Consider the following 26,634-nt stretch of genomic DNA (forward strand, 5'->3'; position numbering starts at 1 on the left):
AGTGTGGCTCTTTGCTTCCAGGCACAACAGACGCAGCACGGCATGGCAACGTCTCACCTGGCATGTGGAATAGGTTCTGGGGAGCTTGGGCGGTGCAGTGGAAGAGACGCTAGCAGCGGAAAAGGAGGAGGCAGCTGAGGAGGAGAGGGAGGAGGATGGAGTAGGAGGAGGAGAAGAAGAGTCAGGCCTGCATGCAATCCGTGGCGGTAAAACCAAATCTACACGGGTGCCACGGGTTACATGCTTGACGGCCGTCAGAAGGTTCACCCAGTGGGCAGTAAAACTGATATACCTTCCCTGCCCGTGTTTGCTAGACCACGTGTCTGTGGTCAGATGTATCTTGGCACCGACACTGTGTGCCAGAGATACATTCACTTGCCGCTGAACATGGCCATATAGCTCTGGGATGCCCTTCTCTGAGAAATACTTCCTTCCTGGGACCTTCCATTGTGGTGTTCCAATGGCCACAAATTTGCGAAAGGCCTCCGAGTCCACCAGTTTATATGGCAGTAGTTGGCGGGCTATGAGTTCTGACAAGCCAGCCGCCAACCGTTGGGCAAGAGGGTTATCCGGCGTCATCATTTTTTTACGCTCAAACATTAGGCCCACGGAAGCCTGCCTTTTTGCAGAAAAATGTGAGCTTGGCGTGATGGAAGGTGGAGTGGAGGACAATTGTGAGGAGAGAGGAGAAGGAGAAGTAGAAGACGAGGCTGGACGGTGAGAGCCTGCAGTGTGGCTTTGTGTGTTCCGTTGCTCCCACTGGGCTCGGTGATGGCTGCTCATGTGCCTTCTTAAGGCGGTCGTCCCTAGGTGAGTATTGGGCTTACCGCGACTAACGCGTTGACTGCAAAGATTGCAGATGGCAACGCTATTGTCAGCAGCGGACACGTTAAAAAAAGCCCACACTGCGGAGCCATGTGCCGGTGTCCTGGGAGCGCCAGATGTGACCGTACATGGTCGATGACTCGCTCCTGATACATTTGCAGTCTGCTTTGTCCCTGCTGTGCAATGTAAGTCATTGCTGCTTCTCCTCCCTATCTGCTGGTCCATATCTCCCTCTGAACTCCCCTCCTCTTCCTCTCTTGTGGGCACCCACGTGACATCACTAGACACGTCATCATCAACGTCACCTTCCCCACCGCTATAAGTAGAGATCTCGGAGTAGGCAGCAACACCGGGGACCAACCTCCTCCTTGGGCTGATCTGGGTACTGGCGTCAGACTGCTGAGTAGCGCTTGTTGCTACCTCCTCTTCCTGATCCAATACCAAGAGTGGCTGCGCATCAGAAATGTCCTCTTGATATGGATCGGAAAATAATTCCAGTGACTCAAGCGGAAGGTATGTGGTGGTGGTGGTGGTGGTCGTGTTGTTGGTGGTAGTGTCTTTGGGGGTGCACATAGCAGAGAGTGAAGAAGAGGGTGCAGATCGAGAGGATGAGGAGGGTGCAGAAGAGTAAGGCTGAGCGAGCCACTCAACCAAGTCTGGTGCATCCTTTAAAGTAATTGAACGCACCTTCTGCAACTTCCCACTTTGGCTCAAGCCTGTTGCTCCTGCCCTACCCCTACCACCCCTGCGGAAGGGCCTGCCTCTTCCTCTGCCTGTCATTTTTTAAATGACCCTGTGACAAAACTCTTAGTCCCTATACCGATGAAGGACTGCTGCAGTATAGGGCAGCGGTCAGCAGTGGTGCACGTCAACCCTATCTATTGTGGACCGATAGCGGTCCTTACAGAACAGCAGACTGTACCGCACTCAAGCCTATGTACCGTAGCACCCTATACCAAGTTACCAGTCCTTATAAGAACTTTTGTGGACCAAGCAGGTTGTGTATTAGTGTTTAGCAGACTGTACGTCAGTCCCTATACCGCTGAAGGACTGCTGCAGTATAGGGCAGCGGTCAGCAGTGGTGCACGTCAACCCTATCTATTGTGGACCGATAGCGGTCCTTACAGAACAGCAGACTGTACCGCACTCAAGCCTATGTACCGTAGCACCCTATACCAAGTTACCAGTCCTTATAAGAACTTTTGTGGAACAAGCAGGTTGTGTGTTAGTGATTAGCAGACTGTACGTCAGTCCCTATACCGCTGAAGGACTGCTGCAGTATAGGTGAGCGGTCAGCAGTGGTGCACGTCAACCCTATCTATTGTGGACCTATAGCGGTCCTTACAGAACAGCAGACTGTACCGCACTCAAGCCTATGTACCGTAGCACCCTATACCAAGTTACCAGTCCTTATAAGAACTTTTGTGGACCAAGCAGGTTGTGTATTAGTGTTTAGCAGACTGTACGTCAGTCCCTATACCGCTGAAGGACTGCTGCAGTATAGGGCAGCGGTCAGCAGTGGTGCACGTCAACCCTATCTATTGTGGACCGATAGCGGTCCTTACAGAACAGCAGACTGTACCGCACTCAAGCCTATGTACCGTAGCACCCTATACCAAGTTACCAGTCCTTATAAGAACTTTTGTGGACCAAGCAGGTTGTGTATTAGTGTTTAGCAGACTGTACGTCAGTCCCTATACCGCTGAAGGACTGCTGCAGTATAGGGCAGCGGTCAGCAGTGGTGCACGTCAACCCTATCTATTGTGGACCGATAGCGGTCCTTACAGAACAGCAGACTGTACCGCACTCAAGCCTATGTACCGTAGCACCCTATACCAAGTTACCAGTCCTTATAAGAACTTTTGTGGACCAAGCAGGTTGTGTATTAGTGTTTAGCAGACTGTACGTCAGTCCCTATACCGCTGAAGGACTGCTGCAGTATAGGGCAGCGGTCAGCAGTGGTGCACGTCAACCCTATCTATTGTGGACCGATAGCGGTCCTTACAGAACAGCAGACTGTACCGCACTCAAGCCTATGTACCGTAGCACCCTATACCAAGTTACCAGTCCTTATAAGAACTTTTGTGGAACAAGCAGGTTGTGTGTTAGTGATTAGCAGACTGTACGTCAGTCCCTATACCGCTGAAGGACTGCTGCAGTATAGGTGAGCGGTCAGCAGTGGTGCACGTCAACCCTATCTATTGTGGACCGATAGCGGTCCTTACAGAACAGCAGACTGTACCGCACTCAAGCCTATGTACCGTAGCACCCTATACCAAGTTACCAGTCCTTATAAGAACTTTTGTGGACCAAGCAGGTTGTGTATTAGTGTTTAGCAGACTGTACGTCAGTCCCTATACCGCTGAAGGACTGCTGCAGTATAGGGCAGCGGTCAGCAGTGGTGCACGTCAACCCTATCTATTGTGGACCGATAGCGGTCCTTACAGAACAGCAGACTGTACCGCACTCAAGCCTATGTACCGTAGCACCCTATACCAAGTTACCAGTCCTTATAAGAACTTTTGTGGAACAAGCAGGTTGTGTGTTAGTGATTAGCAGACTGTACGTCAGTCCCTATACCGCTGAAGGACTGCTGCAGTATAGGTGAGCGGTCAGCAGTGGTGCACGTCAACCCTATCTATTGTGGACCTATAGCGGTCCTTACAGAACAGCAGACTGTACCGCACTCAAGCCTATGTACCGTAGCACCCTATACCAAGTTACCAGTCCTTATAAGAACTTTTGTGGACCAAGCAGGTTGTGTATTAGTGTTTAGCAGACTGTACGTCAGTCCCTCTACCGCTGAAGGACTGCTGCAGTATAGGTGAGCGGTCAGCAGTGGTGCACGTCAACCCTATCTATTGTGGACCGATAGCGGTCCTTACAGAACAGCAGACTGTACCGCACTCAAGCCTATGTACCGTAGCACCCTATACCAAGTTACCAGTCCTTATAAGAACTTTTGTGGACCAAGCAGGTTGTGTATTAGTGTTTAGCAGACTGTACGTCAGTCCCTATACCGCTGAAGGACTGCTGCAGTATAGGGCAGCGGTCAGCAGTGGTGCACGTCAACCCTATCTATTGTGGACCGATAGCGGTCCTTACAGAACAGCAGACTGTACCGCACTCAAGCCTATGTACCGTAGCACCCTATACCAAGTTACCAGTCCTTATAAGAACTTTTGTGGAACAAGCAGGTTGTGTGTTAGTGATTAGCAGACTGTACGTCAGTCCCTATACCGCTGAAGGACTGCTGCAGTATAGGTGAGCGGTCAGCAGTGGTGCACGTCAACCCTATCTATTGTGGACCTATAGCGGTCCTTACAGAACAGCAGACTGTACCGCACTCAAGCCTATGTACCGTAGCACCCTATACCAAGTTACCAGTCCTTATAAGAACTTTTGTGGACCAAGCAGGTTGTGTATTAGTGTTTAGCAGACTGTACGTCAGTCCCTATACCGCTGAAGGACTGCTGCAGTATAGGGCAGCGGTCAGCAGTGGTGCACGTCAACCCTATCTATTGTGGACCGATAGCGGTCCTTACAGAACAGCAGACTGTACCGCACTCAAGCCTATGTACCGTAGCACCCTATACCAAGTTACCAGTCCTTATAAGAACTTTTGTGGACCAAGCAGGTTGTGTATTAGTGTTTAGCAGACTGTACGTCAGTCCCTATACCGCTGAAGGACTGCTGCAGTATAGGGCAGCGGTCAGCAGTGGTGCACGTCAACCCTATCTATTGTGGACCGATAGCGGTCCTTACAGAACAGCAGACTGTACCGCACTCAAGCCTATGTACCGTAGCACCCTATACCAAGTTACCAGTCCTTATAAGAACTTTTGTGGAACAAGCAGGTTGTGTGTTAGTGATTAGCAGACTGTACGTCAGTCCCTATACCGCTGAAGGACTGCTGCAGTATAGGTGAGCGGTCAGCAGTGGTGCACGTCAACCCTATCTATTGTGGACCGATAGCGGTCCTTACAGAACAGCAGACTGTACCGCACTCAAGCCTATGTACCGTAGCACCCTATACCAAGTTACCAGTCCTTATAAGAACTTTTGTGGACCAAGCAGGTTGTGTATTAGTGTTTAGCAGACTGTACGTCAGTCCCTATACCGCTGAAGGACTGCTGCAGTATAGGGCAGCGGTCAGCAGTGGTGCACGTCAACCCTATCTATTGTGGACCGATAGCGGTCCTTACAGAACAGCAGACTGTACCGCACTCAAGCCTATGTACCGTAGCACCCTATACCAAGTTACCAGTCCTTATAAGAACTTTTGTGGAACAAGCAGGTTGTGTGTTAGTGATTAGCAGACTGTACGTCAGTCCCTATACCGCTGAAGGACTGCTGCAGTATAGGTGAGCGGTCAGCAGTGGTGCACGTCAACCCTATCTATTGTGGACCTATAGCGGTCCTTACAGAACAGCAGACTGTACCGCACTCAAGCCTATGTACCGTAGCACCCTATACCAAGTTACCAGTCCTTATAAGAACTTTTGTGGACCAAGCAGGTTGTGTATTAGTGTTTAGCAGACTGTACGTCAGTCCCTATACCGCTGAAGGACTGCTGCAGTATAGGGCAGCGGTCAGCAGTGGTGCACGTCAACCCTATCTATTGTGGACCGATAGCGGTCCTTACAGAACAGCAGACTGTACCGCACTCAAGCCTATGTACCGTAGCACCCTATACCAAGTTACCAGTCCTTATAAGAACTTTTGTGGAACAAGCAGGTTGTGTGTTAGTGATTAGCAGACTGTACGTCAGTCCCTATACCGCTGAAGGACTGCTGCAGTATAGGGCAGCGGTCAGCAGTGGTGCACGTCAACCCTATCTATTGTGGACCGATAGCGGTCCTTACAGAACAGCAGACTGTACCGCACTCAAGCCTATGTACCGTAGCACCCTATACCAAGTTACCAGTCCTTATAAGAACTTTTGTGGAACAAGTGAGTTGTGAATGTTTAGCAGACTGCAGCAGAAGGGCAGCAGTCAAGTATAATATCCTTTCTATATTTGGAAGAAAGAATATTATACATGTACAAGCCTATTACTGTACCACTGATACCAGTCCTGAAAAGAACCTTTGTGGAACTAATAATAACAGCAAGTCTTTAAAATTACCCTCACTGCCTGACAACACTGCTTCCTTCCTGTCCCTATACAAATTGGCAAAAAAAGAGAACGATTAGTGGTTACTGGAACAGCTCTTTTGTGGACCTTGATAGTAACAGCTAATGATGATGATGATGATGATGATGATGAAAGACTAATCTGGCTGTCCCTGTAGCATACACCGTCCTTTCCCTTTCTCTAAACTAACAAAAGACACTCAGGCTGCTGCAAGAATCAGCAGCACAGCAAACCTATCAACACCTAACACCTATACCAGTCCTGAAAAGAACTTTTGTGTACCAAATAGCTAGTGGTTTATCTCTCCCTACTCCACACAGGAACCTGTCCCTATCGTAACAGAAGAAAGAATGTAAAATGGCCACCGGATCGGGTGTATTTATAGGTTAGGGGGAATGTACAAGTGTCCATGTGCTGTCATGTCTCAATTGGCTGTCCTGTATCACATGATAAACGTGTCACCAAAGGTTAAAGTTCTTGTATACATTAAACACGTAAGTCCGCCGCGGCGAACGACGGAAAAAGGCGTTCGAACGTGCGGACCGCGAATGTCGGAAATTCGCCGCGAAACGACCGCCGGGCGAAACGTTCGTCCATCACTAGTTTTAACTTGTAATAGGGTATCCCTGTTTATATGTAAAACCTCTTGTAGTTGTTTCTCTAGAGTGGGCGCATGGTATCCCTTGTCCAAAAACTGTTGCTTTAGGCAATTAGCCTGATCTAAAAAGATATGGTCATCAGTGCAATTACGGCGTAATCTGATGAATTGACTACGGGGGACAGAGGAAAGCCAGGTTTTATGATGGCAACTATCCATGGCAATATAACTATTGCGATCAGTGGACTTGAAGTGTGTTTTGAAACTAAAACCTCCTGATGCAATTCCAATCTCCAAATCTAGGAATTGTATCTTGTCAGTACTGGTCTGATAGGTTAGTGAAATCCCCCTATCGTTGGTATTCAAACCTCTAAAAAATTCAGAAAGTGTCTCAAGGGTGCCACCCCATAGGAGGAGGATGTCGTCTATGTACCGGACCCACAAAATCAATGATGGGCTCCGTTGAGCATAGACGACATCCTCCTCCCATTTAGCCATAAAAAGATTGGCCAGGCTGGGTGCGAATTTAGCCCCCATGGCCACGCCCCTTTGTTGTGAATAATACTGGCCATCAAACCAAAAGTAACTATGGCTAGTAGCAAATTCCAATAGTTCAATGATGTAATCACGTTGGCAGGGGACCAATGATTGTTCTCTGTTAAGAAAACAGCGCACCGCTTCGATTCCCCTCTCCTGTGGTATGCAGGTGTATAGGGATGCAACATCTGCAGTGGCTATAATACATTGTCCCTGAATCTGTAAACCTTCCAGTTTTCTGATGGTATCGCCTGTGTCCTGTAAATAGGAAGGCATTTTCCTGACAAGTGGTTGGAGATAAAAATCTACTTACCTACCTATACGTGATGTGACGGAATTGATACCGCTAACAATTGGTCTACCGGGGGGGGGGGCGGTCAGACTTTTATGGATTTTGGGCAGATAGTAAATAGTAGGTATTCTAGGGGATATCGGAACCAAGAATGCTCTTTCCTTTTTGTTCAAAATCTTCTGTTCGAATCCTTTATCAATAAGGGTTTTTCATTGTTTCTTATAGACACTAGTGGGGTTATTAGGTAATTTGTGATACGTGTTTGGTTCATTCAAAATGTTCGCCATTTCTTCCTCATATTGTGCCTTATCCAGAATAACTATGCCACCTCCTTTGTCAGCAGGGCGTATAATGACTTGTTTCTGGTCACAAAGCGACCTCAATGCTGCCTTAGGCAGGGAAGTGGGATAGTAATTCTTCACTGGTAATTTGGCTAGATCACTAAGTACTAAATCTCTGAAGATTTTTACCGCAGGTGCGGTGGGTACTGGAGGAGAAAAAAGGGAGGGGTTAGATAACCCCGAATGGACAGTTCCTGACGTGCTAGCATGATAATCTGTACAGTACGGATTGGATGTGAGATATCTCTGAATATTCATCTTCCGTATGAATTTGTGTATATCTATAAATGTGGAAAATTTGTTAAGTTTGTTAGGGGGTGCAAACTTCAGGCCCTATCCCAACGCGACCTGGACTACCTCTCCCAAGCGTCCATAGAGCCGATGTTTCTATCGGACCACCATCCTATCTCAATGACTCTCACTTTCCTGGAATCAACCCCCAGATCCAAAATCTGGAGGTTGAATCCATCCCTTTTAAAAGATCCGACAACTCTGCAACAGATACGCACGCGACTCCAACTGTATTTCAAAGAAAATTTAACCCCCGACATGTCGCCCCTTAGCATTTGGGAGGCCCATAAATGTGTCATTAGAGGGAAACTAATCTCCCTAGCAACCGCCTCTAAAAAGAAAAGCCAAGAACAGATCAAGACCCTTATTGAACTGATACACAAACTCGAAAGGACACACAAACAGGCCACTTCACTATCAACGCTCCAGGATCTTACGCAAGCGCACGCCACGCTCCTAGACGAGCTAGGGAAACGCACCAGGAGGCGATACATCCTTGGGCCAAAAAATATTTTACGAGCATGGTAATAAAAGCGGGAGACTTCTAGACCGCACGATACAGGCGGCCAAGTCCCAAACTACAATCCACCAGATGCGTGATAGCAAGGGCAACATACTCTCTAAAATCAAGGACATTGCTAAGCACTTTGAAATGTTTTATTCTAAACTCTACAATTTACCAGGGGACAAGTCGGGGACACTTAGGGCCGGCGACCGTATCGACAAAATAAAGGACTTCCTATCCCAATACTGCCCCAAAACAATCTCACCCCATCAAGCGCAAGCCCTGGAGAGCCCTCTCTCTCCGGAGGAACTCCTCGTGGCAATCAAGCAAATGAAGGTAGGTAGGAGCCCAGGGCCAGATGGCCTTCCTCTTATGTACTACAAGACCTTTGCAGATGAACTGTCGACTCCCCTATTACAATCTTTCAATGCGCTAGCTAACCCCAACGCCTCTCCAGGCCGCATGCTGGAAGCACACATAATAGTTATCCCCAAAATCGGTAAAGACCCAACGCAAGTGTCAAACTATAGACCCATATCTCTACTTAACGTGGACATCAAACTCTACGCAAAGATGCTTGCCAACAGACTGCTTCCACTTATCCCTGACCTCATAGCATTGGATCAAGTGGGCTTCATCCTCGGTAGGGAAGCCAGGGATAACACTATCCGTACGCTGAATATACAGCACTGGCTTAACTCAACACGGTCCCAGGGGTTCTTTCTGTCCCTTGACGCAAAGAAGGCGTTCGACAGGGTGGCCTGGGCCTACATGAGGGCTGTACTGCAAGGAGTGGGACTCCCTCCACGCCTGTGCTCCCACATTGACGCCCTGTATGCAAACCCTTCAGCTAAAGTGAAGGTCAATGGCCTCCTGTTGCACGCCTTCTCCATCAGCAACGGAACTCGGCAGGGATGCCCCTTGTCGCTCTTAATCTTTGTGCTGACACTTGAACCCCTGCTAAACAGACTAAGAGCCAACCCTGACATAAAAGGATGCCGTGTAGGGGATAGGGAATTTAAGGTGGCAGCCTTTGCTGACGATATCCTGTTGTCACTACAGGCCCCGCGTATTTCCCTACCTAATCTTCTCATCGATTTGAAACACTTCGGGGAGTTGTCAAACTTAAAAATCAACTACTCTAAATCATACGCCCTTAACGTCTCGCTGCCGCCACAAGAAACTGCCCACTGTCAGGACTCCTTTCCTTTTAGGTGGCAAAAAGATAGCATCACGTATCTAGGTATACAAATTACTAGTCAACTGTCAGAGTTATATAAGCAAAACTTTGTGCCCGCTCTCACCAAAATCCAGACAGAACTAAATGACTGGGCCAACCTAAATGTTTCCTGGTTCGGCAGGGCAGCTTTAATAAAGATGATTGTACTCCCCCGACTCCTGTACCTGATGCAAACAATCCCGATTCACCTCCCTCCCTCATTCTTTGCAACGTATAAAAAAACATGTACCACCTTTATCTGGAAGAACTCTGCCCCCCCGTATTAAATACTCCCGCCTAAATCGGGCGAAAACAAAAGGGGGGATTGGACTTCCAGACCTCCCCAAATACCACCTAGCTTGCCACTTAACCAGAGTAGTGGACTGGCAGATACACCAATCCAGAAAGGCTTGGATTCCCCTGGAGAATCATTTTACAGATGGCCTGCTACACTCCCTTCCCTGGGTTACCCCGAATCATTGGAACCAAGCCACCAAAGCACACCCACTCATTTTCCCCTCTCTATTGGCCTTCAATCAAACCTTGAGTCTCTTCAAAATATCCTCGCGACCAGGACCCCTGACCCCCATACGCAACAACCCAGATTTTCCCCCGGGAGAATGTTCTTCGTTCTTAAAAAGAGAGTGGCCACACGAGGAGGTGTTAGCGCACCAATTCTTCCACAAAGGTAGACCACGCCCATACGAAAACCTAGCTGCACTCTCCCCGACCCATGGTTTCCCTTTATGGTCCTATAGACAATTGAGGCATTTCCTCGCCTCAGAAGACCCAGCCACCATTTGGTGTAGACAACTTCTCCCATTCGAGTGCCTATGTACAAGCAGAACCCCGCTGAGACATCTGATATCAAGCATATATGAATTGCTTCAAGATGGGCCTAACCAGACAGCTCACACACTGAGCTCCTGGGAAACAGATTTACAGATTAGCCTTACAAATAATCAGAGGGAAGACATATTTACGTACGCTCACAAAGGCTCAATGAATGTAGCAATTCAAGAAAACGGGTATAAGATTGCAACTAAATGGTGTAGGACCCCTGCTAGGCTACATAAATTCTCCCCTGCAATTCCCAACACTTGCTGGAGATGCAAGACAGCGACAGGCTCCATGCTACATATCTGGTGGGAATGCCCCCTAATCCAACCCTTTTGGCAGGAAGTTCACGCCATCATTTCACAGGTCACCACCTACACCTTGAACTACAACCCCACACAATATCTCCTCCACCTTACGACTCTCCCTAAACAAACCTATCTTAAATCACTAGCCATGCATATGGTTAACGCTGCCAGGATGTGTATCCCTACACACTGGCGATCTACTGATGTTTCCTCCATTCGGGAATGGCTGTCCAGAGTTGCTAAGATAGAGGAGATGGAGGAGCTGATATATACCTCACATGAACGTTTACAGAAATTCTCGACGATCTGGGCCTGCTGGAAACACTTCCAAACCACAGACAAATATAAGACGTTCTTTCCCCCACTACATAGGGACACTTCAACTAACTTACAATGCTAAGAGATGGGAGATCGGCGGGGAGAGGGGAGGCCGGGTGGGGTGCCTACCCCATCTCTCTTTTCCCCCCTGAAACCCCCCCACCCCCCCTCCATTCTTCCACCCCCTGACCCTCTTTCCTTTACCCCCTCCTGCCTACCCAATCAAACATTAAATATGTTGGTCGACATATTATGATGATATTTGTTTAGCGCAGTTCCTTTAGCCACGACCGTCTCAGCATTGAATATGTGTTACCTTATTTGCGATTTGAAAAGGTTGTGGCAGCATGTTCTATATTTGATGTAAAACCTGTTTCACTTGTGTGTATGCTATGCATCTTTCAATAAAACCTTTTATGGAAAAAAAAAAAAAAGTGGACGAAACCTTTAAATCTGAGCAGATTCTGGCCACAATGGAAGGGAAGTCTTTTCGTTTATATGCACAATGGTCACCTTGGATCGATACCAGGAAAATTGTTTGAGTAGATGTACAAAATATTTTTTTTTCTTCTCTTTGTTATATTGTTTCAGGGAGAATGTCATTCAGCTGAACTTATATACAATTTATAATATGTGAGGCTTGAAATTCCTCTGGTGTACAGGGGATGGGTACATAAACTACTATTGTAAAATTGCTAACTAACACTCATTGTACAACTTTCAATGATCTTTGTTTGACTCTTTGTTGCTGTTTGTATCATTTAAGCCTTTCAATAAAAAAAAAAAAAAGAAAAAGAAAATACAAAAAAAAGATAATAATGTTGTTGTGGTAAGTTGACACACAAAACACACCCCAAAAAATGCAAAGATGAGCAAACTGTCAAAAAAAGGAAATGTTTATGAAAAAAAAAAACACAAAATTTCCCCCCCCAAAAAAAAAAAAAAGTGTAGATGTGACGATTTAAAATATTGTATTGCTGAAATGAGTAAAAAAGACTCAGGAAATACGTTCGGGAGAAGTGTGTGTGACTATGAGCATCAAAAGAAGTTCCTTCTTGCAGCATTGTAAAGAACAAGAGAATGCGCTTCATGAAAGAATTTTTAACATTGCATCGTGACGGATCTGCTATATCGATTACGAGCGGTAGTTTTACCTGATCGAGCGCTTCCGCGTCCGAATTTGATTGTGAGCATGCGTGGCACCTTGTCCGTCGGAGTAGGCTACACATGATCGGAGTATGTCCGATCGGAGCATTTTGTCGGAAAATTTTACCGGCAAGTTGGAAAAGTTGGTCCGTCGGATACTCTGATGGAAACAGTCCGATGCAGACCACACACAGTCGGAATATCCGACAAAACGCTCCAAACGGAAACATTTTGATTTTTTTTTTATATTTTTTGGGGATATTTATTATAGCAAAAAGTAAAAAATATTGCTTTTTTCTTTAAAAATTGTCACTTTTTTTTTGTTTATAGCACAAAAAATAAAAACCACAGAGGTGATCAAATACCACCAAAAGAAAGCTCTATTTGTGGGAAAAAAAAGAAATCAATTTTGTTTGGGTGCAGCGTCACACGGCCGCACAATTGTCAGTTAAAATGATGCAGTGCCGTATCGCAAAAAGTGCTCTGGTCAAGAAGTGGGGTAAATCCTTTTGGGGCTGAATTGGTTAATTGCATACATCTTTGTTACACTCAAACACATTTAATAGACTGTATTTCATTGATTGCCACTGCATGTTTTCGTGTTATTTGAACTACAGCAATGTGTTTCTTTCCTTGTTAATGGAAAAAAACAATAAAAACATTTGAAAAAAAAAAATGTAGGAAAAAGCCTACAAACTTTTGACTCGTTGGTACATTACTCAAGCAAAGCAACATAAATGGTATCCACAAACCCCAGAAACCTGCTGGAGGTGTCATGGGGACACTGGCACTCTGATGCATATTTGTCAGTGTCCATTGATTACCCCCTTCTGGAACAAGGTCTAGGAATTAACTACCAAAATCACAACAACTAAGCTCAGTCTTAACGCAGCCTGCTGCTTACTCCATATAACAAATTTCACACTTAAAACAATACAGAAATTCTTTATCCAAGCATCTACTGAATGCAGCTAAATCCTTGATTCCGGTATTCTGGTAAACCTCCCATATTCCATCCATGCAAGATTGGCTGCACAAAGTATCTGACATATAGGTTACACAGTTACATAGTTAGTAAGGTTGTATAAAGACACCAGTCCATCCAGTTCAACCTGCGTGAGTGTCAACAATTGTCCCTATCCCTGTACATTGTACACTCACATATGTAAAATGTAAGAAACAGTAGCTCAGTCCTGTGATAAGATAGACACTTCCGCAAACATTTGGTCTCCTTGGTTCACCTTTAAATTTCCACAGGATTATGAGTCTACAAAATCCTGTCAACTGTGAAAGTGTTTAAAATAGGATAACTATATCTATCAGAGGATTCTCGGATCTCCTCTCATTGTATGAGCAATGATTAATGCAGCGTACACACAATCTGAATTCCAGCCAGAAAAAGACCGATGAGAGCTTTTCATCGGAAAATGCGACCGTGTGTATGCTCCAATCGGAATTTAGCTGTCCAAATTTCCGCCAGCCAAAAATTGATAGCATGTTCTCAATTTTCCAGACGGAAAAACTTTCTATCGGTAATTCCGATTGTGTGTATGCAATTCCGACATGCCAAAAATCACGCATGCTCAGTTTTAACTACGAGACAGAAGCTATTGGCTACTGGCTATAGAACTTCCTTTATCTAGTCCCATTGTACGTATTGTACGTCACCGCGTTCTAAATGATCGCAATTTGATGTGACCGTGTGTAGGCAAGACAGCTTGAGCCGAATTCCATCGGAATTCTATCTGGAAAACCATCAGAGCTTTTTCTGACGAGAATTCCGATCGTGTGTACGCGGCATTAGAGATATCCATGTTTCTTCTTCAGCAACAATGCAATCCAATTTTACTACAAACTTAATCTTACAACTGTACATCCACTCATAACGCATCTTACTACTCTTTTCTTATTCTTTTCATCTTTCAACTTCTCTCTTGTATTTCTTCTACTCTTCTCTCCATGATTTCTCCAGAGCTTCTCCCATCCTTTGGAACTCCCTACCCCAATCTGTCCGACTGTCCCCTAATCTATCCATCTTTAGATGATCCCTGAAAACCCTTCTCTTCAAAGAAGCCTATCCTGCTTCTAACTAACACTGTTTTACTTCCTCCATCAGCTCATCACCCCACAGCTATTACCTTTTGTATCAATTGCCCCTTCCTTTTTAGATTGTAAGCTCTAACGAGCAGGGCCCTCTTATTCCTCTTGTGCCAAATTGTAATGTAAATGTCTGCCCTCATGTTGTAAAGCGCTGAGCAAACTGTTGGCGCTATATAAAACCTGTATAATAATGTATAATAATACTCTTCTTTACCTGAAACAGTTGCAGCCTCTTTTCAACTACAACTTGGTCATTTTGAAAAGTTGATAAAGTTGTAGTTACACAATGATATATCATTAGAAGGTTAAATCATTTCAGTCGACTTATTTTACAGAGCAGACTATTCATTGAACTTTTGTTTGAACTAATAATATGCTCTGATGAACTCTGTTCAAGACGTTATTTGACATGTTTATTAGCAATACTTATTGTTACAACTACTCAGTTTGTGATTTATATATGTCATTTGCTTTCAATAAACAATTAATAAAAAAAAACAAAAAAAACATTTAGCTGCTGTAATGTTAAATGTCAAGTTTGATAGTCTGTACATACAGTATATCTCTTATGCAACGTACACACAATAGGTTTTTCCGACAACAAAATCCATTGGATTTTGTCCAACGGATGTTGGCTCAAACTTGTCTTGCATACACAAGGTCACAAAAAGTTGGTCGGAAATTCCGAACGTCAAGAACGTGGTGATGTACAACGTGCACGACGAGCCGATAAAAATTAAGTTCAATGGCCGGTGCTGCTCTTCTGCTTGATTCCGGGCATGCGTTGCACTTTGTGCATCGGAATTGTGTACACACGATCGGAATTTCCGACAATGGATTTTGTTGTCGGAAAATTCGAGGACCAGATCTCAAATGTTGTGTAACGGAAATTCCTATGGAAAATGTGTGATGTTTGATGTTTCCATTGGAAAATCCTATCGTGTGTACAGGGTATTCATTTTCACCAGGCTTACTTATTGCTATTCTGTGAATAGTCTTTACTATGAGCTGCCCAGAACACATCATGCTGCCCTGACAGAAGATTAAACACACAAGCTAATAAAAAAAACAAAAAAAAAACAATCACCCCGTCCTCCCTCTCTCCTGGCAGAGATGGAACCATCTAGATTTTCAGTCTATAGGAGCCATCAATAGGTACATGACATGACTATTTATCAGAAACCCCAGCATGGCCTGAGAACAAAATACGATGGAAGCCAAATGTATTCATTGTATATCTGTGAAACAAAGACCGTCATCAAATAATGAGAATAGAAAATATTGGTAGAAACATTTGTATACATTCAGAAAACATTACAGTGGCATTGAAGACACATTTTTTGTTGCATTTTGCAGAGAGAAAAAATGATAAAAAGATACTTACAGGCCACAAACAAAAATGGATGAAGGTGAACCGGGCACCCTTTTACTGACACGAGTCGATTTTCTGATATGTTGTTTGTTATAGTGAGCAGAGACTAATCCTCCGATAATGACATCTCCCTCCTGGTAATATTCATACTCAAACAATGGCTTTATCATATTAAGTCTACAAGGAGATGCTGATCTCCAGGTCAATATGACTCCATAGTATGTGATGAAAAGGACGAGTATCAGCAGGTAACAGACACAGAGCACCGGAGAACATTTCATGTCACACAGCAGATCCTCTCAGTCACCGGCAGCTCTGCTCAGGAGGAGACACAATCACCGGAACTTTATACACATCGACTGACACCGATTTACACTACAGAGCAAAATAATAGCAACATCAGTCAGAAAATATAAAATCTATATCAGATAGTGTAACTAATCTAATATATATTTTTTCTTTTATTTCATTAAGTACACTTTCAATAATTCAAAATTAAAATTATTTATTTTCAAGATTTTATACATCACGGAATGGAAAGTGAATGTCCAGTAGGGGTGAATGAGACATCCCAGATTCACTCTGATTTGTTTAGTTTCTGGACCCCACAATCATCCTGCTAACAAAAATCTATAACAAAAATTGGTAAATCCTGTGGAATGACCTTCTATGCTGTTGAAGGAGTTTAGGGGGCATGCTAATAAAGCATCTGTATTTTTACAGAATTACTGAACTCCATAGAAATCCATTGTATAGGATTGGTAGATTATTTCTGCATTTTTTCTAGCTGCTTAATCTCTTCCCACCTACTATATAGCAGAATGATGGTCGGAAAAGTGTTTCTATTATCCTGACTGGGCATCAGTGTTGCCAACCTCCAACCCCCCGAAGTGAAATTTACTGGCAGGATGCAAAAATTTACAAACTGCACCAATTTTTACTGGCAAAAATCATGAAATTTACTGACGGAGTCACGTTTTTTACTGACACTGCAAAAAAGTACCTAAAAATGATTGTGCTAAACAGTGCAAATATCAGTATTTAACCACTACAATACAGGGCACTTTCGCCCCCTTCCTTCCCAGCCCAATTTTCAGCTTTCATCGCTCTAACGCTTTCAGTGACAATTGCGCGGTCATGCTACACTGTACCCAAATGAAATTGTTATCATTTTGTTCGCACAAATAGAGCTTTATTTTGGTGTTATTTATTCACGACTCCGTTTTTTTTTTTTTTTGCGATATAAGCGCAAAAAAAGCGGAAATTTGGAAAAAAAAACTATATTTTCTTTTTTTCTATTTGAAAAGAAATCCAATAAAATCAAATTTTGTCATAAATTTAAGCCAAAATGTATTCTGCTACATGTTTTTGGTAAAAAAAATTCCGTTAAGTGTATAATAATTGGTTTGTGTGATCACGGATATATGTACGCAAATGATCATGTACATATGTGTGCAGGTGATCACGTACTTATGTGTGCAGATAATCATTGGGACATGTGATTTTAGTGGGACATGTTTTTATTATTAGGAACATGTGTTTTTATTATTTGGGGACATGTATGTTTTGGGGACATGTGTGTTTTGGGGACATGTGTGTTTTGGGGACATATGTGGGGACTGTGTTTGTACTGTGTGGTGTGTTGTGTATTGACACTAGACTGATGATCAGTGAGTAAAAAGCTGTAAAAAACAGCTCATACTCACTGATCATCAGCCGGCTGTAGCGTTCTGCTCTCCTCTCCTCAGCGATGACTTCCGTGTGAGGAGAGGAGAGCCGATTGCCTAGCAACCGGCTGTTTGTTTACATCACATGACGGCCGTGATTGGACACGGCCGTCATGTGATCAGGAGGGCCAATCACAGAGCCCTGCTGCCGATCTGAGATGTGCCGTGTCTGGGTGACACGAGCACATCGGGATCGCGCCGCTGCGCGGGCACGCGCGCGCGATCCCGCTACTTCTGAAGGACGTTCCTGAACGTCCTATCAGGAGTAGACGGCTCCCACCCGGCAGTATATATGCATTGGCCGGGTGGGAAGTGGTTAAACTAAAGACACATAGCTAGTGCTATTAGCAATGTGTTTAAGTTAAACAAAAGTCAAAAAACATATTTCTCCATTGACATGAAGGTCAGGTTACTATAACCCAGCCAGCACAGAGTTCCCCATTATAGGAGTCTGCAGGATTCCCCCTTACAGTGAAAGGGAAATCTTATGTAAAGGGGAACGCTGCAGATCATGATCTAAGGGGGGACTTGAATATGGTAAGGGGGGTTACTAATATAAGGGGGACCTTTATATCAATGCCCCCTTACATTATTGTATTCACTCCCCACATGAGCAACCCCCCCCCCCCCCCGATTGGCCTGGCGGAGCTGTCACTGACCTCCTTTCAGGTGCACCGTGCAAGGCTCAGTCAGGCGGCTCCAATTTGGCAGCTCTGGTTTTATTCTATAGTCTCCTCTCCACAGTCCACACAAATCTGATTCTTCCTATGACCCGCATCCCGATGGTGCTCTTCTGTCCAGATTGCCCCTCAGAGACTGCGGACATTATAAAAGACAAGAGATGGTCAGAGGCTGCGGACATGATACAGGAGGTGGACAGAGGCTTCAGACATGATACAGGAGCTCACACTTCTCCAATTTACAATAGAGATTGTTCTCTCTTAGTTTCTGAAGCACACGACAGACATCTGTGTGGTGGCTCTCCAGGTCTTGGAAAATGTGAGGATATCGAGATAAACCAGCAGATATAACTGCAACAAATCTCAAGAGGAAATCGTTAATGAAATCCTGGAAAACTGCAAACTACAAAGGCCAAAAGGCATTATGAGGTACTCATAATGACCTGTTCTAGTATTAAATGCAGTTTTCTACTCATTGCCCTCCTTAATCCTCACAAGATTGTATGCCTCTCTCAAATCAAGCTTTGTAAAAACTGTTGGTTGAATAACTCCGTAATCAATGGAATCGGATAGGCATTCTTAATCGTGAAACGATTGAGACCCCTATAATCAATATAGGGTCTCAGTTTCCCACTCTTCTTCACAAAGAAGAAACCAGCACCAGCAGAGGATGAGGATTTTCAGATGAAACCAAGAGAAAGTGCATCTGCAACATACTCTTCTATGGCCTTATCCTCCAAGACCGACAAAGGGTAAGGGGGTATGGTACAAGGTTGAAGGTCAGTTGTGCAATAATATGGCCTGTGTGGAGGCAAACTACCGGCTTGACCTATGTCAAAGACATTGCTAAAATCATGGTACTCCTCTGGCAGGCAGGAGAGTGAAGAGTCGCACAGGACCATGGCTACCTTCAGGAAGTATGTCTTACTGCATTGTCACGACCAGGAAAGAACCTCAGCATAGAGCCAATCAAAAGTGGGGTTGTACCTCTGTAACCAAGGATAACCACCAAAAATAAAGTGACAATTTTGAAAAAAAATGCAATATTTTTTACTTTTTGCTATAATAAATATCCCCAAAAAATGAACATTTTTTTTCCTCAGTTTAGGCCGATATGTATTCTTCTACTGTACATATTGTTGCAGGATCTGGAGCCAGAATGGATGTCAGCAAAGCAAGTCTTTAAACAGGAATCCAGGAGATAGTTTCTTGTGATGTTGACTAAGGCAAAGGCAGAGATACTCTGGGCTGGATGGCTTAAGTAGGCAGGACTGACAAGCAGGATATCATTGACAGCTGGGTACCTCTGGAGAGATAGGAGCTGGCAATTAGCCTACAGCTGAGTGACCAGCTCAGAGAAGGAAGGGCTGAGCCCAGCCCTGAGAGATATGTTGTATCCCAAATCCGTCATTACAGCCTCCAGAAGTGCCATGGGACATCCTGCTGAGAATAAATTTTTTTAAGTAAAAAAAATACATTGGAGCCCTTCCACCACATTGACCAGCTGTTAGCACAAGCTGCAAATCTTCAGGTCGTTCCAGACCTTTCCCAGAACACGCTTCAACTTCAATGGAACTTGACCTCCATCACCAAAACACTGTGGAACAACAAACTTGTCTACAAGTGGAAATACCCGGCAAAACAGTGTGACCTACAATGGGAAATCTTACCTGATCACAAACTGCTTTCAAACTCCTCCAAAGCTGGGAATCATCCCAAATGTCCATCCACCTCCTGATGATCCTTCACGCCAGCTGTCTAAGCATTTACACACTGAATGGCAAACTGTGTCCAAGAAATCCTCATCCTCTCCCACACAAAACACCTAGAGGCCACTTCTCTACAACATAGCCCAGTTTCCAATGGGGAACTCTGGAGTCAGAAGGGGTGCCTTCCACTGTACTCTTAACCCCACAAATTTTCATCAGTAAACACCGTGCTTACAGTTCTGGATGGATCCTTGTTTTTTATTGTTGTTTTTGCCTACTTTTTTGGGCAGTTTTTTTTCTCATCGTCTTTCAGCAGGTAATGCCTATGTTGTCAAGGGTTTATTTATTTCCCTGCCTTTGCCACTCTAGATATTTCTTCAGCTCTCTTACTCTAGAGCTATACCAGTGATTCTTACACGACTTAACATTTCATTCTGGCTATACAATTGTGGACAATTTACAACATAACCTTACGGGTGGACCCTGTTCCTATGAAGACCATATTCTGTTATCTATGTTTTTTTACCCCTCATTACACCATCCATGGTTTTTCACACTTTGCCTAGCTCCTTTCCTTTGATCTACAACATAATTTTCTACATTATTTGGAAACCAGCAGATGGGACTTAAGCTTATGTCCTTAAACATCTGTGGTTTGAATCATTCAGTGAAGCGACAATCTTTATGGGAAGAAGCACTCTCCAGCAAATCTGATCTGGTTGCTATAGAAGAAACGTATCTACGCCTACCATCTCCCACAAGAACTTACCTCATATTTTCTTGTGTTCAATTCCTGCCAAGAAGAGGGGAGTTATGTTAGCTATCAGAGACTCTGTATCATTTTCTTTGTTTTAGGCTATTCTAGATCCAGAGGGCAGGTATATCATACTTCTTTGCACCATTAATAACTGTTTATATACTATAGGTAATATTCAAACATAAAGTAGGTGCTATGTCTGCATACTACCAAATAACCTTGTTGCACCTTTGAAATATTGGTGAAAAGCTTACGCATTTCATTTGGGTACATAGACCTTAACTATGGTATTTTACCTAATATAAAAGGTGCCACACATAGAACAAATTAGCGACAGCTGCAAGTGTGAAACACACTAAAAGGATTCAGACATAAAGTAAGTGCTATTTCTCTACATAGATCCTTAAATCCTTTGTGCTTTTATCCATGTGTCTGACTTTAAACATACTACAGATGTCATGAACTGCAGTTTTGTGCAATATATTGTGAAACAATATAAAAACTCCAAGGCCGTACATAGCAAACCATGGGGGAAAACTCCCGGAATCCATCCCCAGCGAGGTCCTAGGGGAACCGGGTCGCAAATTGGCTGCAATATCCCGGAAATATTCTGTACGCAATAATGCGTGGCCCCGGCTTCAAAATAGGCTTACTTTTTTTTTTTTTTTTTTTTTTTAAATATAGATGTTTATTGGATTTTAACAGGTATTACAGATGACGTTGCGGTACATTAGCATCAAAATGTATACAATCGTTGGCAAATCAATAACAGAATCGACCTAGAGTGGGTCAGTGATAAACAAAAAATTAAACGTGAAGTACTATAGTATACAGGAATTAACATGTAATAGAGAAGTTGTCTCGTTTCTTGTGTGATCCTAGGGGACTTTGGAACCCCCTCCCGGGCACCCCTTACGGGAACAATGCTGTGTCCAGGAGGAGACTCCATCCCCCACTGATAAGTAAGATATTAATGTCTGGTACATAAGGTACATATAAGAATATATTATCATAATACGTATGATTGACAACAAAACCATGGTGTGAAGGGTAGTAATATTAGCATTCTTGTATTTAAAAATCTGTAGGCGGATATACGATAGAACCTTCAGGAGGTAATGGGAGGTTAGTCTGGTGATTGACCCATGTTGACCATGGCAGCCATGCCCGGGAGTTTCGGGCTAGGGTGCCCTGGCAGCGGGCTATCGTTTGTTCATAGGTGAAATGCAGGTGGGTCAGTCTCACCACTTCTCCCACTGTGGGCGGTGAAGGGTTCTTCCATAATCTAGTGATACATAGTCTGGCTGAGAGTAGGACATGAACGATCGTATGTCTGAGGTGACTGGGGTATATATCCAGGTTCAGGGAAAGAAGTGCTAAGCTGGGTTGAGAGATTACTGGTATAAGAACTATTTCAGAGAGCAATTGGAAAATTGACTCCCAGAAAGAGGTCAGTTTGGGGCAGCTCCAAAAGGTGTGGAGCATGTCCCCTTTGTTGTCACATTGTCGCCAGCATCGGTCGTCATGGGGTGTGCAGAATTTCGATAATCTCGTGGGAGTTAGATACCAACGTTGTGCTATTTTGATAGTAAGTTCCCAGAGATTAGAGCATTTGGTGACCTGAAAGGTGGAGTTATAAGCAGTAATCCACTGTTCAGAGGAGTAAGTATTGCCTAAGTCTGATTCCCATGCAAGCATGGAGTTGCTCTTGGTGAAAATGTTTTTTTGTCGAAGTAAGTTGTAAAAAAGGGAAATGCCTCGTTTGATAGTAGGTTGGGACGTAAAGAATTGCCATGCGGGATGAGGGAGTATGCAAGACCATTCTGAAGTCGTAAGTAGATAATGTCTCGTCCGGAGATAGAGGTAAAGGTCAGTATTAGGTATATGAAATTCTGCTTGTAGAGCGGGGAAGGATTTAAGTTTGTGGTTTGAGAAGAAATCATTGATGTGGAGGATGCCTGAGTGTTGCCATTGATTAAAGGAGATTAGATCAATCTTGTAGTGGAGAACTTGTAATGGGATTCGTAAGGCGGATTTAGTAGGGTATGATTGGCCGAGGTGTACAAATTTTTTCCAAACTTGGGCTGTAGCAGTCATTGTAGGAGGGATATGTGAATGTGGCGGTGGAGATCTAGGGTTAGATAGAAGCCATGCCGAGAGATTCTTACCATGAACATAAGAAGCTTCGATTTGTCCCCATTCTGTAGATGGGGAAGGTGAAAACCAGTCTTTAGTCTGGGTCAGGATTGATGCCATGTAATAGTCCTGAAAGTCAACATATCCAGCCCCCCCAGCCTTTCGATGTTTGATTAATTTTGTGTGTTCGCTTCTACTTTTTTTACCCTGCCACATATAGGAGGACAGGAGGGACTGCAGGGACCTAAAATAGTGAACGGGAATGGGTATAGGCAGAGTCCGGAACAGGTACACTATTTGGGGGAGGTGTAACATTTTAAAGGCCGCTAGTCGCCCCATCCAGGACAGTTCGAGAGACGTCAGCCTGCGCAGATCCTCCTGCAATCTGGCTTTAAAGGGAATGAAGTTGTGCATAAAAAGTTCTGCAGTTGTTTTGGTCAGTTGGACACCCAGGTAAGTTATACTTTTGTCGGCCCAAGTAAATGGTGTTTGTTGCTGTATAAGCAGGCTAGTAGTAGAGTCTACTCCTAGATTCAAAATGCAGGATTTAGTGTCGTTGACTTTATAGTAGGATACTTTGCTGAAGGAGGCTAGCGTCTCTCGGACCGCCGGGAGGGAGGTGAGGGGATCAGACAATATGAGGATTACATCATCCGCAAATAGGCTAATTTTATGTGATCTGTCTCCTACAGTGATACCCTTGATTAGAAGATTAGTGCGAATCGATTGTGCCAATGGTTCCATTATTAAGTTGAATATTATGGGGGACAGGGGGCATCCTTGTCTGGTGCCATTGGATATGGCAAATGGGGAGGATAGAGCTGCAGCAGAGTATACTTGGGCTGAAGGGGAAGAATATAGTGCCATAATAGCGTTGTAAATTGGACCATGAAAACCAAATTTGTGTAAAGTGGAAGACAGGTACCCCCAGTGTACTCTGTCAAACGCTTTTTCAGCGTCTAGGGACAAGAGTACAGAGGGGGTACCCGAGCTTCCGGCATGATGGATGATGTCAATCATCCTTCTAGTGGCATCGGAGGATTGGCGGCCTGTTGTGAAACCAGATTGGTCCTTGTGTATAAGAGTGGGGATGATGTTAAGCAGTCGATTGGCCAATAATTTGGCATAAATCTTGACATCCATGTTTAATAAGGATATAGGGCGAAAGTTTTGGGGGACATTTGGTTCTTTACCAGGTTTTGGAAGTGTAACTACTATTGCGTTTAGCATCTCTGATGGGAAGGAGGAAGAAGAGACAGCGGAGTTGTAGACTGCGCAAAGTGTGGGAGTCAAGAGGTGTTGAAAGGATTTGTAATATTCTCCATTGAGACCATCTGGTCCCGGGGATTTATGGTTTGGGAGCCTATTGATAGTCTTCAATATTTCAGGAACTGTGAAAGGGGCGTTAAGAGACTCTAGTTGTTCCTGTGAGACGGAAGGCAATTTGATTCGCTCTAGGAATGTGTTAATTACCTCCTGCGATGGTTGAATTGTTTGATTATCCTCCCTAAGATTGTATAGATCCTTATAATAGGTTCCGAACGCATTCGCTATTTCGTGAGGTTTCAGGAGTTTTTGTTTGGAGTGAGGATGAATCAAAAACGGAATTTTGGATTTAGTTTTGTACCCTTTTATTCGCAAGGCCAATAGTTTCCCCGCTTTATTGCCCGTGGAATACGTGGTCGCTTTAAGTTTGGTAAGTGTCTTCCCATATGATTCTAGGAGAAGTGAGCGTAGCTCGTGGCGTAGCTTAAAAATGTGTGTTTGAAGTGCAGGGGAGGGGTTCTGTTTATTTTGGGATTCAAGGGACTCAATGGCGGTCGTGAGTTGGTCAAGTTTCAATGATCTCCGTTTTTTTCCCGAGCTGCTAATTGGAGAAAGACCCCCCTAATAACAGCTTTGTGGGTTCTCCACACCAACACCGGGTCAGACACCGATTGGGAATTAATAGAGAAGAATTCCTCTAGATGTTGTTTAAGAGAATTTGCAGTGTGTGGGTTATGAAGAAGGTAGTTGTTTGTTCTCCAAAGATATGAATTAGGTACACGTAGTTTAGAATTGATAGTGATGCTGATGGGGGCGTGGTCTGACCAGGTGGTGGTGTGGATCTCCGAAGCCGACACTTGTTGTAATAAACATTTATCAGTAATAAACAGATCTATTCGTGAGTAGGTGTTGTGGCGCGGTGACAAGTACGTATAATCGCGTTCAGTCGCGTGACAACACCTCCACACGTCGAACATTTCGTTAGAATACAGAAAACTACTCAATGGTGAAGTAATTCTTTTAGTCCCAGCGGAGGAGTCGATGCTATAGTCCGGCACGATGTTAAAGTCTCCACACCATATAAGGTTGCCCTGTTTGTAAGAATTCACTTTTTCCAGAAGGTCCCTGAGAAAGGACATCTGGCGATAATTCGGTGCGTACAATGAAACTAACGTATATTGGGCGTTGTTTATTGTGCAAACTAGGATAACGTATCTTCCTTCTGTGTCGGTAATGCAGTTCTGTAGCTGGAAGAGGACAGTGTCCCGAACAGCGATCATTACACCCCGTTGTTTTTTAGAATAGAAGGATTGGAAGATATGAGGAAATACTTTGTGTTGGCAGCGGGGTGGGGATTCCCGCATAAAATGCGTTTCCTGGACACATAGCAGATCGCATTTGAGCGATAAGGCCGTTTTCCATAGTGATGTGCGCTTGGCCGGATGGTTTAGGCCTTTTGCATTGAGAGAGACTATAGTAAGTGACATTTCTAACCTAGTGTTTGGAGCAGAGCAGTTAGTAGACTTACAGTTGGGAGAAGTGAGGTATTGTCGGCAAGGATATCTCTGTCGCAAGTGGAAAGCAGATAACAGGTAGGATGATGAGTAAAGGTTCCGCGGTGATGGTCAGATATTCAAAATATGAGGCGAAGTTGCTTTTGACACTCTAGGTGATACTCTACGAATATAAATCACAGTTAGAAGGCAGAGCAACGATATAGTTCGATGCGGAGTAAAGAAAACAGCAAGGTAAAACAGAACAAAACAGCTTAACTTGAAATAATAGACCAGTAGTGTAGCGAACAAGTCAGCGATGTATATCCCTAATGGGCGCTGACGTAACCAGGGGGAAAGTTCGGGCTCTAGAATCAATGAAGGAAACGGTCAGCCGGACCGGATTCTAAAGGTAGCTCTTCGTGAGACACGGAGAAGGATACGCAGCACAGCATCAGATCAGCTGTGGGTGGTGGTTTCTGCGGAGAGGCCCCCGATGTGGGGAAACACGTCTCCTGGGTGGTGGAGGATTTCCAGCCGGTGCCTCCGGGCCAATGCCCCATGACTGTAAAAGCTTCATGCCACCTTCCACCGTAGAGATGGAATGAGGAATGCCGTTGTGTAGAACCAGAACAGTGGCGGGGTGGCGCCATTTATAGGCGATTTTATGGTTAGAGAGAGCTTTAGTAATGGATTTCAACTGTCTGCGTAGTTGAAGAGTGTGCTGGGAGAGGTCCGCGAAAAGTTGAATCTCTGAGTAAGGGGCAGGCAGGGTGTTGAGGGTTCTAGCTTTAGAGAGGATTTGTTCTTTCGCTTGGTAAAAGTGGATCCTTAATAATACATCTCTGGGAACCGTATCCGCCAGGTGGCCTGGTTTAGGGATCCGGTGTATGCGGCCTATAGTGAGTTCAATGGGCGTCAGCTCAGGTAGCATGGTAGAAAACATGGTGGTCGCAAATTTATGCAGGTCCGTGGGAGGGACCGTTTCCGGAATACCGCGTAACTTGATGTTGTTGCGGCGGGAACGGTCTTCGAGGTCT

General features: G+C 44.4%; 1 protein-coding gene across 1 annotated transcript in view; it reads right to left on the bottom strand.

The window, feature by feature from the left end:
• Positions 1-15,629: 15,629 nt before the first annotated feature.
• Positions 15,630-26,634, bottom strand: part of LOC143941269 (vomeronasal type-2 receptor 26-like) — a 60,811-nt gene continuing 49,806 nt past the window's right edge. The window contains exons 8-10 of the mRNA XM_077463305.1: positions 24,309-24,553; positions 20,712-20,735; positions 15,630-15,692 (exon numbers count right to left, since the gene is read on the bottom strand). Of these exons, the coding sequence (XP_077319431.1) occupies positions 15,630-15,692; positions 20,712-20,735; positions 24,309-24,553 (332 nt within the window). The remainder of the gene's footprint in view (positions 15,693-20,711; positions 20,736-24,308; positions 24,554-26,634) is intronic.

Source organism: Lithobates pipiens, unplaced genomic scaffold (genome assembly GCF_037356315.1).
Source record: "Lithobates pipiens isolate NorthernLeopardFrog02 unplaced genomic scaffold, aLitPip1_a1.2 Scaffold_3, whole genome shotgun sequence".
NCBI classification, from domain to species: Eukaryota; Metazoa; Chordata; class Amphibia; order Anura; family Ranidae; genus Lithobates; species Lithobates pipiens.